The 17,190-nt window shown below is 34.6% G+C and overlaps 1 protein-coding gene and 1 pseudogene across 1 annotated transcript in view; one reads left to right on the forward strand and one right to left on the reverse strand.

The window, feature by feature from the left end:
• Nucleotides 1-4,953: 4,953 nt before the first annotated feature.
• LOC112469750 lies at nt 4,954-5,072 on the reverse strand (annotated as a pseudogene).
• A 3,410-nt stretch (nt 5,073-8,482) lies between these two features.
• TRPM7 (transient receptor potential cation channel subfamily M member 7) overlaps nt 8,483-17,190 on the forward strand; it is a 94,761-nt gene continuing 86,053 nt past the window's right edge. The window contains 1 exon segment of the mRNA XM_006920365.3: nt 8,483-8,764. Coding sequence (XP_006920427.1) covers nt 8,762-8,764 — 3 coding nt within the window. The 5' untranslated portion in view covers nt 8,483-8,761.

Below are 17,190 nucleotides of genomic sequence, written 5' to 3' on the forward strand. Positions count from 1 at the left end.
ACCATGCTAAACTCTAACCAACCAAAGAAATTCATTCATTATACACTCACATATGCTTCAGAGAAGTTCATGTAGTCCTAGCAATAACATTCTTCATCAACACAGTCTTTGCTAAATACAAAGGGGAATTTCTCTCTATGGTTACTGATCATTTGTTCTAGCTTTGCCTAAATCTAGTCACTTGGGGCAGAGCTTGAAAATTTGAGGAACAGATTTTTTTCCTTTAAAAATAAACTAAGGCCAAAGAAAAAGACTAAAAAATGTTTACTACTTATATGTTGTGTAACTAATTTTCAAATTGAAGAAGATTGATTTTCACCCTCTTGATTATTTAAGAACTATTTCTTGAATACCTATGATATGCCAGGCACTGTAGTAAGCTACTGGGGTTAGAGATTAACGTTTGAAACATTTCAATTATTTTTGGTTGCCATTTTATAAGCTTTCTTCTTGCAAACCAGGTTAATTCTTTTGAAAGAATTCCTAAGAAAGAAAATCCATTAATCCTCTAGCCAAAGTACAGCAAAATTTGTTAGAACTGGTTTAATCTCTCTCTGCTTATGTAAACAAAGGATTTGCCAAACATTTGTGAGTGTCTAATTTTAAGTGACAGGGAAAATTATATAAAATTGACATTTCATATATTTGCTCTTTTAAATTATTTTGATGCTTTAATTGATTTTAATTGTTTTAATGTCCCCAGCATTCTAAGTTGTTCCTCTTTAATTTTGAGATACAGTGTCCTTTCTCAGTTGCCCAGGGACTCACATTGGTGGCACATCCATTCGGGGAGAAGTCAGAGCATGATTAAGGTGGAAATAGTCACATAAGCCAACTATTTGGACTTAATGAACATTGTAAATTAAGATTCTTGATTAGCCGATTGAAAAGTCTGAGGAAAAGATTTTGTGAAAGATTGAATCATATATAATCTGTTCTCTATTAATAGTGGCAGATTTCTCAGTTGTGTTTTACTGTCATAAGAGGTAATATAGCATTAGGATTAAGGGCATAAACTCTGAATTAGACTGTCTTGATTGAAACCCTGGTTCTGCCCTATGCCTCTGTACAACTGGGATAATAATTATAGTATCTACCTCATAGAGTTGAGAGGATTTAATAAGTTAATGTTTGTTAAGTGAGTAGAACAATACGTGGCAAATAGAAACTATTGAGTAAATGCTAGCTATTCATTTTAAGGAAGTAATAACTGATGCTTTCAAATTGTTTCACTATTGTTTACATATGTAAATATAACTCTCTATCTGTGTGGATTTCAAGGTTTGTAAGAAATGTTTTAAATAATTATGGGAAGTCATAAAACCTGGCTCGTGTCAAAGAAAGTAATCATAAATTGTACTACTTGTTAGTCACTTCAGATATACTAAAACAGCATTCTAAAAATATTTTTTCTAGGTTAAAATTAAGCGTCTTTATTATTAAACACCCTAAAAACTCAGAGAATTTACTAATGTTTAAAATGGTTGCTTTAAAATTTCCATATCCCTACTACAGCTGTTTATGAATTTAAATTAACAATATGTGCTTCTGAAAGTTTCTAATTGTAAATGGAACAGCAAGTATTGTTTATATTTGTCGACAGATTTTAAATTACAAAAACAAAGAAGAAATTGTGGAGCTAATCACTGACATTTTTTGGATTGACTGAGGTTTTTTTATTTTATTTTATCCATTTCTCCTCCCTACTGTGTGGGAGTTATATAATCTATTTCTATTCTCATGTTTCTTAATCTTAATTTTTAAATGTTATGAAACTTAAAGTCTAAAACACTGTAAAAAGAAGAAAGAAAAGAAAGGAAAAAGAAAATACTATGATTATTTCTACCTTCTTCCAAAACAATGAAAAGTCCTTGGAATGGTGGTCCTCAAACATTTTTGTTTGCATAACACCTAAAATAATTTTGTAAAACTACTTTGGATGAATGGATATTAACTAGACTTATTTTGGTGATCATTTTTCAATATACACATTCTTCAAATCATTATATTGTATACCTGAAACTAATATAATGCTATACGTTAATTATAATCTCAATTAAAAAATCAACCTAATATCCAAAGAAAACCAAAACAATAATTCATAAAGGTTTATGTACGCCAATATTCATAGTAGCACAATTTACAATAGCCAGGATATAGAAGCAACCTAAAATGCCCATCAACAGATGATTGGATAATGAAGTTATGGTTCATATATACAATGGAATATTCCTCAGCCATTAAAAAAAATGAAATGCTACCACTTGCAATGACATCGATGGACCTAGAGGTTATTGTGCTGAATGAAATAAGTCAGACAGAGAAAGATAAATACCATATGATTTCATTTATATGTGGAATCTAAGGAACAGAAAGAACAAATTAATCAAAAACAAACTCATAGAGGATAATTTGGTAACAGAGGGGAGGGAGGGCTGGAGAGCTGGGAGAATGGGGTGAAAAGTTAAAGAAGTACAAATTAGTAGTTGATAGTCACGGGGATGGGGAGCACGGCATAGGGAATGCAGCTAGCATTAATAATATATTGGCTAGGTGGAAAACAGAGGAAAGAAGGAGCAATTAGGGGGATCATTTTATAAACTATATAAATAACTAACCAATGTACTGTATACTTGAAACTAATAAAATTTTTTTTTAAATGCACAAAGAACATGAAGGACTATGGATGAAGGTAAAGGAGGATATAGCTCAAAAAAATTAGGAATTTATACCAGATTTCAAAAATAAAGATTACCCAATTTTTCCCACTAGAAGATCAGATGAATAAACATGATTTTAATATGGGATTAAAAAAAAATCAAACTAAAACAACTATTATGTAACTCTCATATATTTGTCATCACATTAAAAAATATTTGTAAGAAATGTAATCACCATAACATTCCAAATTTAGAAATTTTAAAATATGAATTTTATTGCTTGGAATTTAAATATAATGATTTCATACCCATTGTCATTCATTTAAGAATGCTAACAAACTCTTCTTCAATAATAGGAAATTTTACATCTTTTTTTTGTCCTTCATTTGTGTTTTCAGTCTACTTTTCTTGTTTTTTGTTTGTTTGTTTTTAGAGTAGTTTCACATTTACAGAAAAATTGAGTGAAAAGTACAGGAAGTTCCACATAGCCCCTCACATCCCTCTCAGCCAGTTTCCCTTATTATTAACATCTTGCGTTAGTGTGGTACATTTGTCACAGTCGATGAGCCAATACTGATACATTATTATTAAGTAAAGTCTCTAATTTACATTAGGATTCACTCTGTGTTGTACACTCTATGAGTTTTGACAAATGTATAATGACATATGTTCACGTTACAGTATCATATATAATAGTTTTATTGCCTTAAAAATACCCTGTGCTCCACCTGTTCATCATTCGCCCCCTCTCAAACCTCTTGCAACCACTGATCTTTTTAATATTATTGGAGTTTTGCCTTTTCCAAAACATCATACAGTTGAAATCATACAGTATGTAGCCTTTCAGATGGGCTTCTTTCACTTAGCAATATTCATTTAAGGCTCTTCCATGTCTTTGCATGGTATGATAGTTCATTTCTTTTCATCACAGTAAAAGATTCCATTGTGTGGATGTACCACAGTTCACCTATCCACATATTGAAGGACATTTTGGTTGCTTTGAATATTTGGCAGTCATGCATAACTCTGCTATTAACATCCATGTGCAGGTTTTTAAAATGAAATATGCTTTCAATTCATTTGGGTAAATACCAAGGAACACAATTGCTGGATCATATCGGGAGAGCATGTTTAGTTTTGTAAGAAAATGTCATACTATCTTTTAAAGTGTCAGTACCATTTTGCATTCCTCTTGCTCCACATTCTTGCCAGCAATTAGCGTTATAGGTGTTTTGAATTTTTGCCAGCTGATAGGTCCATAGTGGTAACTTATTGTTCTAATTTACAATTTCCTGGTGACATACGATGTATCATCTCTATTCATATGGTTATTTGACATCTGTATATCTTCTTTAGTGAGGTGTTTTTTCAGACCATTTTACTTCTCTTCAGATTTTTTAATGTGAAGATTTTAAAATTGGGTTGTTTGTTTTCATATTGTTGAGTTTTAGGATTCTTTGTATATTTTGGACATCAGCCCTTTATCAGAGATGTGTTTTGCAAATATTTTCTCCCAGTTTGTGGCTCATCTTTTCATTCTTTTAACAGTATCTTTCACAGAGCAACTTATTATTTTTTTCTTTCATGGATCAAGGTTTTGTGTTGTATGTAAAAAGGCATAGCCAAATTCAAGGTCACCTAGATTTACTTCTGTGTTTTCTTCTAGAAGTTTTATATCTTACATTAGGTTTATGATCCATTTTGAGTTTACTTTTGTGAATGGTTTATGATCTATATCTAGATTCATTTTTTCCCCATGTGGATGTCCAGTTGTTCCAGCACCATTTGTACAAAAGACTACCTTTTATTCATTGAAACAACTTTGCTCCTTTGTCAAATATTACTTGACTGTATTTGTATAGGTCTATTTCTAGGCTCTCTGTTCTGTTCCATTGACCTGTTTGCTTGTTTTTCATCAAAATCACATTGTCTTTGTTTGTCATGTTTATTTGTTGCTTTCAGTTTTATATCCCACATATGAGTTAAATCATATGGTTCTCAACTTTTTCTGTCTGACTTATTTTGCTTAGCATGATAATCTCAAGATTATTATGAGACTGGCAAATGGTAGTATTTCATCTTTCCTTATCACTGAGTAATATTCCATTGTATATATGTACCACAATGTCTTTATCCAATTATCTATCTAGGTAATCGAAGGAAATTTAACTTTGAGTGGTGAACATGCAATGCAATACACATATGACGTATTATTGAATTGTACAATTGAAATCTATATGATTTTATTAACCAATGTCATCCCGATAGAGTTGTATTTTTTTTATTTTTTAAATGCCTATAGCACCTGGCATTCCAAGGTGGTCTCCCATCCAAGTACTAACCAGGTCCGACCCTGCTTAGCTTCTGAGATCAGACGAGATCGGGCATGTTCAGAGTGGCTTGGTGGTAGGCCCAATAAATTTAATAAAACTAAAAAAAATTAGTATAATATTAAAAAAACATTGTCTTTATTACTGTAGCTTTGTAATAAGTCTTAAAGATGGGTAGTATGAAGTCGGTCCTTGACTTTGTTCTTCAATATAGTGTTGACTATTCTGGGTCTTTTGCCACTCCATATAAACTTTAGAATCATTTTGTTGATATCCACAAAATAACCTGCTGGGATTTTGATTGGGATAATATTGAATCTATAGATCTAGTTGGAAGAACTAATATTTTGACAATGTTGAGTCTTTCTATCCACATACTCGGAGTATCTCCCCATTTGTTTGTAGCTTTTTTGAATTTTTTAATCAGAGTTTTATAATTTTCCTCATTTGAATTGTGTATTAATTTTGTTAGATTTTTGTTTTTTGGTGCTAATATAAATGGTATTGGGGTTTTAATTTAAAAAATTCAATTATTCATTTCCTATTTGATTTGATTAAAATAAAAAAATTTTGCTTGAAAAGCTTTTATTGACCACACTATTATAATTCTCTATAACAAAATTAGGCATGTTTCAGTAGATTGAAACATTAAGATGGAATAGAGGTTCTATGAGTCAGGATTCTCCAGAGAAACAGTACTGAGATACATATAATATATAAGGCTTGGTTCATGCAATTATATATTCTGAGAAGTCCCACAATCTGCTGTCTGCAAGCTAGAGCCCCAGGAATGCTGGTGATGTAGTTCTGAGAACAAGAGGGCTGATAGAGTAATTCCTAGACAAGGGCAAGAGAAGATTGATTCCTAGCTCAGCGGTCAGGCAGAGAATAAATTCCTCCTTTCTCTACCTTTTAGTTCTATTCAGGCTCTCACAGATGGGATGATGCTCCATTCACACTAGGGCAATATGCTTTGCTTAGTTCACCATTTCAAATGCAATCTTGTCCAGAAAAACCCTCAGAGACACTTCCAGAAATGATGTTTAATCTGGACACTCCATGTCCCAGTCAAGCTGACACATAAAATTAACCATCACAAGAATAATCAGAGTTAGTGTTCTGAGGCAGCGGTCTTCAAACTGGGGTATATATGCCTATGGTCCTATACAAAGACTTTTTAAGGGATATAGATAGTAATAAGGAAATTGATGTTTAAGGAATTGATTTTATAAGGGCAATTTTCTTTTGTATTTCTCTCACTTCTACTTTCTTATAAGACATCTTATAGTTGTCTCTACATACCACATGTGGTAAAGAATTGGAGACTTACAGTTTAAGGCCAACGTAGTTGATCAGGTTCAGGACAAAACATTTCAGGAAAGAGGCAAAAGGCCTTGCAAGGGAGTGACCTAGAGCACACCATGTGATTCATAGCAGATGTTCGTCAACTATAATGAGAGTAAATAAATCACTGATTGATTAAACAATCAGCTCCATGTTCTGCTCCACTTCCTGCAAACCTCTACTATGTAGGAATAGCACCTCGTCTTAATCTGACATGAAACTCTGCATGCTAAAATCAGAGGACTTCAGATTTTGGCCTATCAGGGGTTTAGTTTATTTTATTTTCAACAAATATTATTGAATGACTTCTACATATGTATCATCAAGGTAGGATACACTGGCAAGTTAGTAAGTTAGTAATTAGCTTACAGTGAGATAATGCTAAACAGGGAATAAACAGTATGCCAAGGGAATATACAGGAGGAGCACCTAACTCAGACTCGGTGTCCTGACCGGAGAGAGTAAAAACCTTTTTATTTTTTTGAGGAAGAAGAAATTTTATTTTTAATTTTTTTATAAAAATGTATTTTTTTTGTTTTTTAAATTTTTATTCAAGTTGGTATAAAATGTTATATTAGTTTCAGGTATACAACATAGTGAGTCACATTTATATACCTTACAAAGTGACCACCTAAGTGTAGCACTCATCTGTCACTGTGCAAACTTTTCACAGTATTATTGACTATATTCTCCTTCACCTTTTTTGCCCATCCCCACTACCCCCTCCCCTCTGACAACTATCAATTTGATGGGTTTTTTTGTTTATTTTTGTTTTTTCAGATTCCACATATAAGCGGAATCATGTCATTTGTCTTTCTCTGTCGGACTTATTTTACTTTGCATAATGTCCTCCAGGTCCATCCACATTGTGGCAAATGGCAGGATTTCACTTTTTATTGCTGGGTAATATTCCATTATATTTTATATATATATATGTGTGTGTGTGTGTATATATATGTGTGTGTATATATATATATATATATCTTCTTTATTTGATACCTCAGTTGCTTCTATAACTTGGCTATTATAAATAATGCTGCAATAAAAAAATTCTTGAATAAGGAGCCTTACAAGTTTAGTCACAGACATTTGAAGGGGATAGAAAGGAGGCTAGGAGAAGTGAATAGAGATAAGCCTGGAAAAATGAACTGGGGTCAGATACTAAGCTATTTGAACTTGTCATAAGAAGAAGAGCCACTGAAGGGTTTTAAGTACAGAAGAGACTTAAGGATCATTCTTATTAAATTAATCCCAGTTAAGAGGCTGTTTGGGTTTCTTGCTTGAGACCTAGTCTGGTCTCACTTAAAAAGGTTGATATGATAAGGTTATGCCTCCCCGCCTTTGAGTGTTCTCTTTATCTGGCACACCCTTCTCCTATACATACCCTCCCAATTCTTCCCTCTAGATTCAGTTCACATTCTATTGCCTCCGGGCTTTCCCAACATTCCCAATAAAGATAAATGTCAGATATCAGAGGGTCCAAGGCAGGAACTTTTGAAAGGGAGGAACTGTTGTTGGGGAGTAGGAGTGTGATGTGTGAAAGCAACATTTTGTGAACTATCCCTAATCGTCAAACCTGAGCTGGTGTTATAGCAAATGAAACGGAAAGACAGAGAGGCATGTATTAGACCCAGAAACAACCCACAGTCTTTGGTTAAGGTGTACGGGTGTCTGTGGGCGATTTCTTTGGAGGAAAAGAATAGTGTCCATAGTTTGAGACGAGAGAATTGTTGCTAGAAAAAACAGGAGAAGCTAAAGAACACACTTTGGAGTAAGATGATTTTTATTTTGGACGAGAAGAGTACTATTTAAGGCCTCTATCCTCTCTGAAGAACAGAGAAAGAGCTACGAAACGCTGCTTAAGCACCCAGCCAGAGACCAGGCCGAGTTAGTAGAGATGAGAGCACGCTACAACTCCAGGCTGGATCCCAAAGGCCTGGAACCTTAACCCTCAACTACTGCTTCCTCAAGTTCCATTCCCAGAGCTGAGACAAGGTTTAGGAAAGTCCCGACGTAGTACCCATCGAGAAACACGGGTAGTGAGGGCGGGGGCGCGCGTGCGCGCGGCGCGCAGGAAGGCGGCCTGGAAAAGAGGGAGCGCGCGCCCTTCACGTGACCCGGCCCGCGGGTGGCGACGCGTACGACGCACCTCTCACGTGGTCTGTCTCCAGCCCCGTCGCCGTCGGAGGCGGGCGCGGGCGCGTCCCTGTGGCGGGTCACCCGGAGGAGTTGGTCGCACAATTATGAAAGACTCCGCTTCTGCTGCTAGCGCCGGAGCTGAGTTAGTTCTGAGAAGGTTTCCCTGGGCTGTCCTTGCCCGGCGGCCTCTGCTGCCGCCTCCGGAGACGCTTCCCGATAGATGGCTACAGGCCGCGGAGGAGGAGGAGGTGGAGTTGCTGCCCTTCCGGAGTCCGCCCGGTGAAGAGAATGGTACTGGACCCACGCAGGCCCCGGCGGGGAAATGGCACTCGGGTTGCGGGCAGGGAAGGGGGAGGACTTGGCGGGCAAGTGTGTGCGCGGAGCCGCGCTTACTGGGGTGAAGGACCCCCAAATTGCCTTGAGACTTCCGGACTTGCCCTGGCGACACCGGAGTGCAGTTCATGCAGTGGTGAGGGGCAGGAAGCAGGTAGAAAGTATGACGCGACACCTCGTCGCGGGAATCCCGAGCGGAGATCCGGCTCCAGCGAGGGCCCCGCGTGGAGGCAGAGGCGCGAGCCGGGGAGTACCTGGCTGAGCCCAGCAGCCACAGCGCGCCAGACGCAGCGCTCAGCCTCCAAGCTCCGCATCTCCCGGGAGCGCGATCCTCCTGGCGCCAGTTGCTGGCAGATAAGGGAGCCAAATGCTCTGCTCAAGTTCAGCATGGGGAGGGAGGGCTGCGAGGGAACAAAAAAGGAATAGAGGACACGGGGTTGGAGCTGTGCCGTGTTTTCGGCGCAGCGGATACTCCACAGGTACATTTCCCTTTTGGAGCCAAAAGGGAGGGATTTCACTTTACTGATGGTAGATCTGGCTTGGGATTTTCTTTAGTAATGTTTAAGGGTTTTATTGGGGCGCTCCTGTAGGTACGGAGGCGATGTGTTGTCTGGATTTATGTCGTACTAACTCATCCATTGCCCTAGAGAAGGGTTGGTCGTGTTTTAAACCGAAGGTGCAAACGAGTGGAGAGAGGGATGCGGTGCACTGCAGGTTTTGATACAGTTTTTTTTGTTAATGCTAGAAATCAAGTTTGAAGATTTCCTGCAAAGACATTTAAATCAGGGACTCGAAGAGCGAGGTAGATATTTCTGGTCTGTACTTGAACTTGATAGGCTTCATGCAAACAACTCTCCCTCTGCTGGAGTCTGGCAGGTTTACTTTTCTCTAGAAGCTAATTCAAGTGCCATATCAAACTGAAACCACAAATAGTTATACTTTGAAAAAATAGGCACCTTCCATTATTTTCCACCTTCTTTGGTAATGTAAAGTCAGTAAAAACACCATTTTATCTTTTTCCTAATTTTTCAAAGAAGAGTATGTTAAGTTCCTTTACCGTCGCTAAGTTTTTTAAATTATTACTTAAATGGCGTTTAAGGGAATTTGGGGGAAAAGGGGAAGTTGGATCAAAGTGCCTTTAAAAAAAAGCAAACCATTAATACTAACACTTAAGTGATGTATCTAGTTTTCCCTATTTTAGTTAATAAATAGCATAAATTCGAACATACCAATTAAGTATTTTGAAAAAATATTTTAGATATTTTAGAAAGTGGAAATGAAAATGATTCATCTTCAAAGTCATTGCTTCCTAATGTTTTATTAAAGCAGCCAACGACTTTGTTTCTAGTGTCTTTCTACTGAAAATATAATTTCTTAGCCTTCAGGTGCTATTTTAAATCCAACCTCTCAGTGTCTTGCTATCTACTTACTTTGACACCTAGCCTTCAAATATTAAGGTGTGTCTGAGTTTCTTCTGTTTCTGCTGCCTTTCCATTTATGTCGTCTTTTATAGCAGATGTGCTCCCCTAAACAATACGTTTGTGTATATAAATTGTGCATTCTACTGGTCACATAGCAAGAACTCAGTATTGAGTTGTACATCCTGTTAGCAAATCTTGTTGATTCTGCAGGGAGATCTCACTTTAAAATTTGAAATTAAGAGTCTGATTTTATTCTTTTCATTGCTTGCATCCTAACTGCTATTGATTTGTATGATTTTCTTTATTCCAGTAAAATTATAGCAAAACCTTAGGATAACCTAAAACTGAGGTTCTCCAATAATTTGTTGAGCCTCCTCAACTTTTAGGTCAACACTGTGATCTAAAAGTTCACCAACGTATGTTGTACCTACACAGTATAATTCATATTGTAAACTCTTATTTAAGGCATTTGCTTCTGGTAATCAGTTTCTTCTTTGACATTGAAAGAAATCATACAAAATTTTTCACCATTTTAAAAAGCTTTTAAAGTGATCAGTCAACTGACCAAAAAACAATACAAAACAAATAAAATACCAAGAAACACAAGTTTAAAACTAGAGCAGAATCCTATTGTGTAAAAATTATCTACTGTGGCTACTAGAAATATATGCGTTATTCGTTTGGCAATATTTTAGTGTTTAATGTATTCCAAACACTGTGATGAGCCCTGGAATGGCAAAGATGTGTTAGACAAGTTTCCCATTCTCAGACAGCTTATATTCTAGTTATTTATAAAAGACAATGGAACATGCATACATTACTTCATAAAACAAACTTCTAGTGTCTACTATGTTGCAGGCACTGTGATACTTAATAGTTTTGAAGGGCAATATTGATATGTAAAAAACAATAGTGTGATACTATTGCATGGATTACTGTAAAAGTAGAATAGGCTTGCAAAGGAGCTGATAGTAGTAGAGATGAAGTCTTGTAGAGTCAGTAGAATTGGAAATAACCTAGAATTAGAAGGGACATTAAATTGGTGGTTTTAGTCTAAGGGAACTGAACTTTAGAAGAGGAGTTTATTCTGGGAACTACTCTACAAGTACTGTATAGGCAAACTTTGGAGATATTTTGGGTTTGGTTCCAGACCACTGTAATAAAGTGAGTATCCCAATAAAGGGAGTCACAGATTTTTTGTTTTCCCAGTGCATATAAGTTACGTTTACACTGTAGTGTAGTCTGTTAAGTGTGCAATAGCATTATGTCTTAAAAAAAAATGTACATACCTTAATTAAAAAATACTTTATTGCTAAAAAATGCTAACCAGCACCTTAGTCTTTTGCTAATGGAGGGTCTTACCTTCAATTTGTAAAATATGTGCTCGCTTTGGTAGTACTTATACTAAAATCAGTTTGTAAAAAACAAAAACAAACAGTATTTGCAAAGTGCAGAAAAGCAAAGTGCAGTAAAACGAGGTATGCCTTTACATAGTCTGGAATGAGTGGCATATAGGATAATATGGGGTACTGGTGAGAGTGTTATATAGTCAAGGACCAGATATCTGAGGGCAATATATGTCATGCAAAGAAGTTTGAATTTTATTGTTGGGGGTCCATTTAAGGAAACAATAATAGAGGGTGAATTGGTGTGCTAAAACTCAAAAGAGAGATCCTTAAATCGGAGGCTATAGCAAGACTGACCAAAATATTCAGTGCTTGAAATAGAGAAGTAGTAGAAAAAAAGAAACAGATTGAGATGTTTAGGAGTTATAATATTCAGAACTTGGTTACTTTTATGGAGTAATGTGTGCACATGTGTGTGCACATGTGTGTGCTGGCAGGTGTCAATAATAAGAACCAGTCATAAACTGAAAACATGTAATAGTTGAAGTCATTACTTAAAATGTGCAAATGTAATGCTTAAAGGCATACTTACATTTTTGTTTTTGATTTTTAAATGAAAGTCTGTTGAAGTAAGCAGTTGCAAAATTTGACAGTTCTGATTGTAGATATTTTTGATCTAGTGCTCTAATACTCTTCTTTAATATTCTAATATGAGAGATTACAAACATATAACGATATAATAGTAAAATGAATCACCACATACCCATGACCAGTTTCAACTGTTTGAAACATGTAAACTTTGTTTCTTCTGTTTTCCGTCTTATTCTCCCTTAACTGGGTAACAGAAGTCCCCGCTTATCCTCAGGGGATATATTCCAAGACCTCCCCACCCCCACTGGTGCCTGAAACTGGGAATAGTACCGAACCCAATACATACTATGTTTTTTCCAATAACATACATCCTGTGATAAAGTTTAACTTATAAATTAGTCAGAGTAAAAAAGTAACAATAATAACTAAATAAAATAGAACAGTTATAACAGCATACTATAATAAAAGTTATGTGAATATGATCTGTCTTCTCTCACACACACACCCCAGTATGAAAACAGAGAGGGCTATTAAGTGACTCATGAACAGGTAGCATATACGGTGTGGATACTCTGGACAAAGGGATGATTCACATGCCAGGAGGGACAGCAGGACAGTGAGAGAGTTCATCATGCTATTTAGAATGACATGCAATTTAAAATTTATCAATTTTTTATTTCTAGAATTTTCTATTTAATATTTTCAAACTATGGTCGACTGTGGGTATCTGAAACTGTTGAAAGCAAAAATGCAGATAAGGGGGACAACTGTAATTTAAAAGCAAATCCCAGAGATATTTCGTCTGTAAATACTTCATTGCATATATCTCTAAAAAGATAAGGACTCTTAACACATCTGCAGTACTATTAACACACCTAAAAATTAATAATTTTTTAATATCATTAAACATTCAGCATATTTCTCTGATTCTCATGAGTTTTATTTTTTTGGTTGGTTTGTGTCAGGATCCAAAAGAATTCCACACAGCATTTGATGATAAATCTTTTAGCCTCTAGTACCCCCTTCTTTTTCATTTCTGTCTTATTATTTACCATTTATTTATTTATTATTTACCATTTATTTAATGGAAAAAATCCAGATCATTGGACCTGTTGAATTTCTTAGTTTGGATTTTGTTGAATGCATCTATTTAATGTCGTGTAGAATATTCTTTTCTCGTCTGTATTTCCTGTGACCTAGTGGTTAATCTAAAGAATCAATCAGATTCTAGTTTGATATTTTAGCAAGAGTACCTCACAGGCAAGGGCTGTGTACTTTGTATTGTGTCACATTAGAAATTCTCTGTCAGACATTCACATAATAGTTTTAGTAGTAGCCATTGATGATTACTGCTGTTACTGTATCTGTTATAATGTTTTTAAGTGGCTGCTGCGCCTTAAATGCTTGTTTTAAGTTTGGTACCTAGAGGCAAAATTTAGAGTGGTTGAGATAAGGATATGAGCTTCTTGTGACTGTCTATGGGGATTTAAATTGAGTCATTTATATTAATTGATATGAAAGAAGTTCATGTGTGTAACTTTTGCAATTATTAGATTAGTTTGAATATGAGTGAAATGTTTCACTTGAATTGGATCTCTTCTAGTTTATCTTTATAAAAATGATTGGTTCTAATTTGAATTAAATTAGTACTTTTAGATATTTTGTTATCCTTTTGGTTCGATTCATCTTGTTATAAAAAATTACTCTGGATCTTTTGGGGTAATGTGTGTTTAGTTTCTTGACCATTTAGGACTTTTAGAACATTGTTGAAGAAATTTTGGTGTATGGAGGTAAGCAGTTTATTGAAGTTGGTAGTCTTGACTCTTCACCTAGGCATCTTTTCCAAGTCACACTCTTTGATCATCACTGTTACCCTCTCTATAAATGGTAGATGATAATCTTTCCTTTACTCAACCTCAGGAACAATACTAGGGTTAAAGTCTGTGAAACACTATTGCCCTTCCTTGCATCATGAAAACATGTTAATAACATAATACCTCAACTATCCAACTGCTAGACTTCTGGGAACTTCAACCTATGGAAACCCAGCTCCTTATGGAAAGAAAAAAACCTTTTGAACTAACCCATTATCAGGAATGTATCAACATTGAGCTCAAAGTTCACTGATTGAAAAATACGTGTCAAGTGAAATTTAGTAGGCTTAGTTACCTACTTTTCTCTGACAATTTGGTAGTATATTGTGAATGATAGAAGTGAAGTTATCTGAGTAGTAGACTATTATTACTATAAGGAGGAGACTGGAGAAGAATTAACTAGACTAGAAATATGGGGCTGTAAATTATCCTTTAGTATATGAACCAGTGGTCTTCCTTGTCTTGAGTATAATTTACCATACTCAATACACAGAAAGTATTCTTGACTAAAAGGAGAGTCTAATAGGCTTTAGACAAATTTTCATAATATTAACCAACATGTTTTAGCGTTTGGTTGTGGTCATTCTAAATTCTTTACATATATCAATTGCATATATTACTTTCAAGAAAACTCTATGAAGTAGTTTTTTCCTTGATTATTTATATAAGCAACAAAAAAAGCAAAATCACTCACCAAAGATCATAAGGCTAATAAGTGGTAGAATAGGTGTTGACTTACCAAATTATAGAAACTGGAAGGAGGATCTTGATATTCAGGGGCATGTATATTTGTGAGATCTCAGATGACAGGTGTTAAGTAAAGAGTTTAGATCATTGAAAAATGTTTTATCTTTTAAAACAATTTATTATACCATAACTTCTTCAAATGCTATAAAACCTAGAAGACTCTATTACCAAATATCTATGTGATAACCTTATGATAAATTATTTACAAACTCAGTTGTATACATTGTATTTTGACAAAGTGCAGAGATTTACTAGTCTCAGAGGATCCTTGGTAGATTGAAGAAGTCATTAAGCAAATTTCTGTGATGGGTATAGCACTCTTTAATAAAAAACATAGAAACCTATAATGAAAATATCAACAGAGTATATGGTTTACTCACAATATGAAAGCTCAAGTTTTGTAATAGAGTATGTCTTGATATTTACATTAGATTTCTCCTTTTCAGATTAATTTTTGTGGCATCATCTGAAAACTTAAACAGTTTTACTAAATAGTACTTGATTCAGTACAACAGTTGTATTGAATTAGATATATGTGATGGATCCATTTAAATCAATAGATTTTGTCACATTGGGAAAAATATCTTAACAAGGAAACAGGAATAAAAGTGAATTTAAATTGTATAATTTGACCTGTATATAATATTTTTAAATAAATGTATATAATTGGAGTTCTTTGATAATTGGTTTTTTGTTAGGTAAATCAGATATATTAAAGTGGATAGATCATAATATAGCAGACATCCATGTACCTACCACTCAGCTTAAGAAATAAAATATTACAGATAAAATTGAAGCCTACTATGTACCCCATCAAAATCCCATTCTGCTTTCTACTTCTGTACACATAACATTTTAATCTTTACTGCTCCTTTACATATTGTTATAGTGTTGTCACATAGAGTATATATAATATATAGTGTTTTTTTATATTTCTGCATTTTACTTATATGGAATGATGTTAATCTTTTTATGGACCATGTTGTTCTTTTCTTTTTATCCAGCATTTGGTTTTGGAGATTTATTCATGTTGATAGTGTAAGGTCTAGTTTGTCCCTTTTAACAGTTGTGTATTCATTCTATGAATATGTTATACATTGTTCTTGCGTAGTTCCCAGTTCTTTACAAATAATAATGCAACTTTCTTGTATGTATCGTCTTATGTACAAATGTGAGAATTTTTCTGGCATGTATATATCTAAAAGTAGAATTGCTGTGTCATAGGATAGGGGTCTTCAACTTTATAGATATCGCCAAAATTTTGACCAAAGTAGTAGTGTGGTTTACACTCCCCGTAGAAGTATACAAGAGTTACTTTTTTTTTTCTCCCAACTTCTTTGTCATTACTTAGTTCATTAGGTTATTTTATTTTGCCAGACTCATGAATGTGAAATAGTTCCTCATTGTTTTAATTTGCAAGACCCCAGCCACTAATAATGTTAAGTTTTATTTCAGTTCATGGGTTTTTGGCTGTGGTTACCTCTTTTCTAGTAAATATACTGTGTATAACTTCTGCTCTGTTTTTTATTAGATTATCTTATTTACTTGTAGAACTTCTTTATATATCCTAGATACTAATCTTTCTTTTGCTTTTATGAGCTGCAAATATCTTCTCCAGTCTATAGCTTTTTAATTTTTTACTTTGTTAATGGTAGGCTATGTACTTATTTTTAGGTTGTTGATGTTACATTGGTTATTTTAGTGTAATACTTTATCAGTATTTTCTTTATATCATGTACTTTTTTTTATCCTGAGCTCATAAAGTTATCCTCTTTTTTTCGTAAAAGATTTAAAATTTTGCTCTCACATTTTTGACTTTAATCCATCTAGTATTTATTTTTGGATTTAGTGTGATAGTTCATATATATATAGTATAATAGTATATTTTCTCTCGATTTGTATTACTCTCCCCATCACGCACCAAGTTTCCTTAAATGCAAGTTTCTGTTTCTAAGTGATTTATTCTTTTGTTCTGCTTGTTTTCCTGTGTCAATATATTTATTTTGATTTTTTTTTAGCAATCTCAGGTGTCTAGGTAAAATTTCACGACTTAGCATAAGAAATTTAAAATGTTTGATTTTTTTTTGGCTAACATACTTATCTTTTTATCCTAAAAAGATGAGTTTTGATCCCTTTTCATTTTACTAATAATTGTTTACATTAAAATGAATTTTTTCAGGTAAGACTTTCTATATAATACCTGAGGAAAAAATTAGTACTGTTTGAGCTAAATTTAGGTTGTCAGCTTTTTAAGCTGAGTATGCCTACTCTTCAATTGGATATCTTGAACTCCATGATATGGCACATGGCAATTGCTCATACTTTTTTTTTTTTTCAATCAAACATTTCTATTCTACAAATCTGAGGCAATATTGGGCTGTTCAGTAATCAGGGTAGCAATCTCT

Source organism: Pteropus alecto, unplaced genomic scaffold, assembly GCF_000325575.1.
Source record: "Pteropus alecto unplaced genomic scaffold, ASM32557v1 scaffold86, whole genome shotgun sequence".
In the NCBI taxonomy this organism is placed as follows: domain Eukaryota; kingdom Metazoa; phylum Chordata; class Mammalia; order Chiroptera; family Pteropodidae; genus Pteropus; species Pteropus alecto.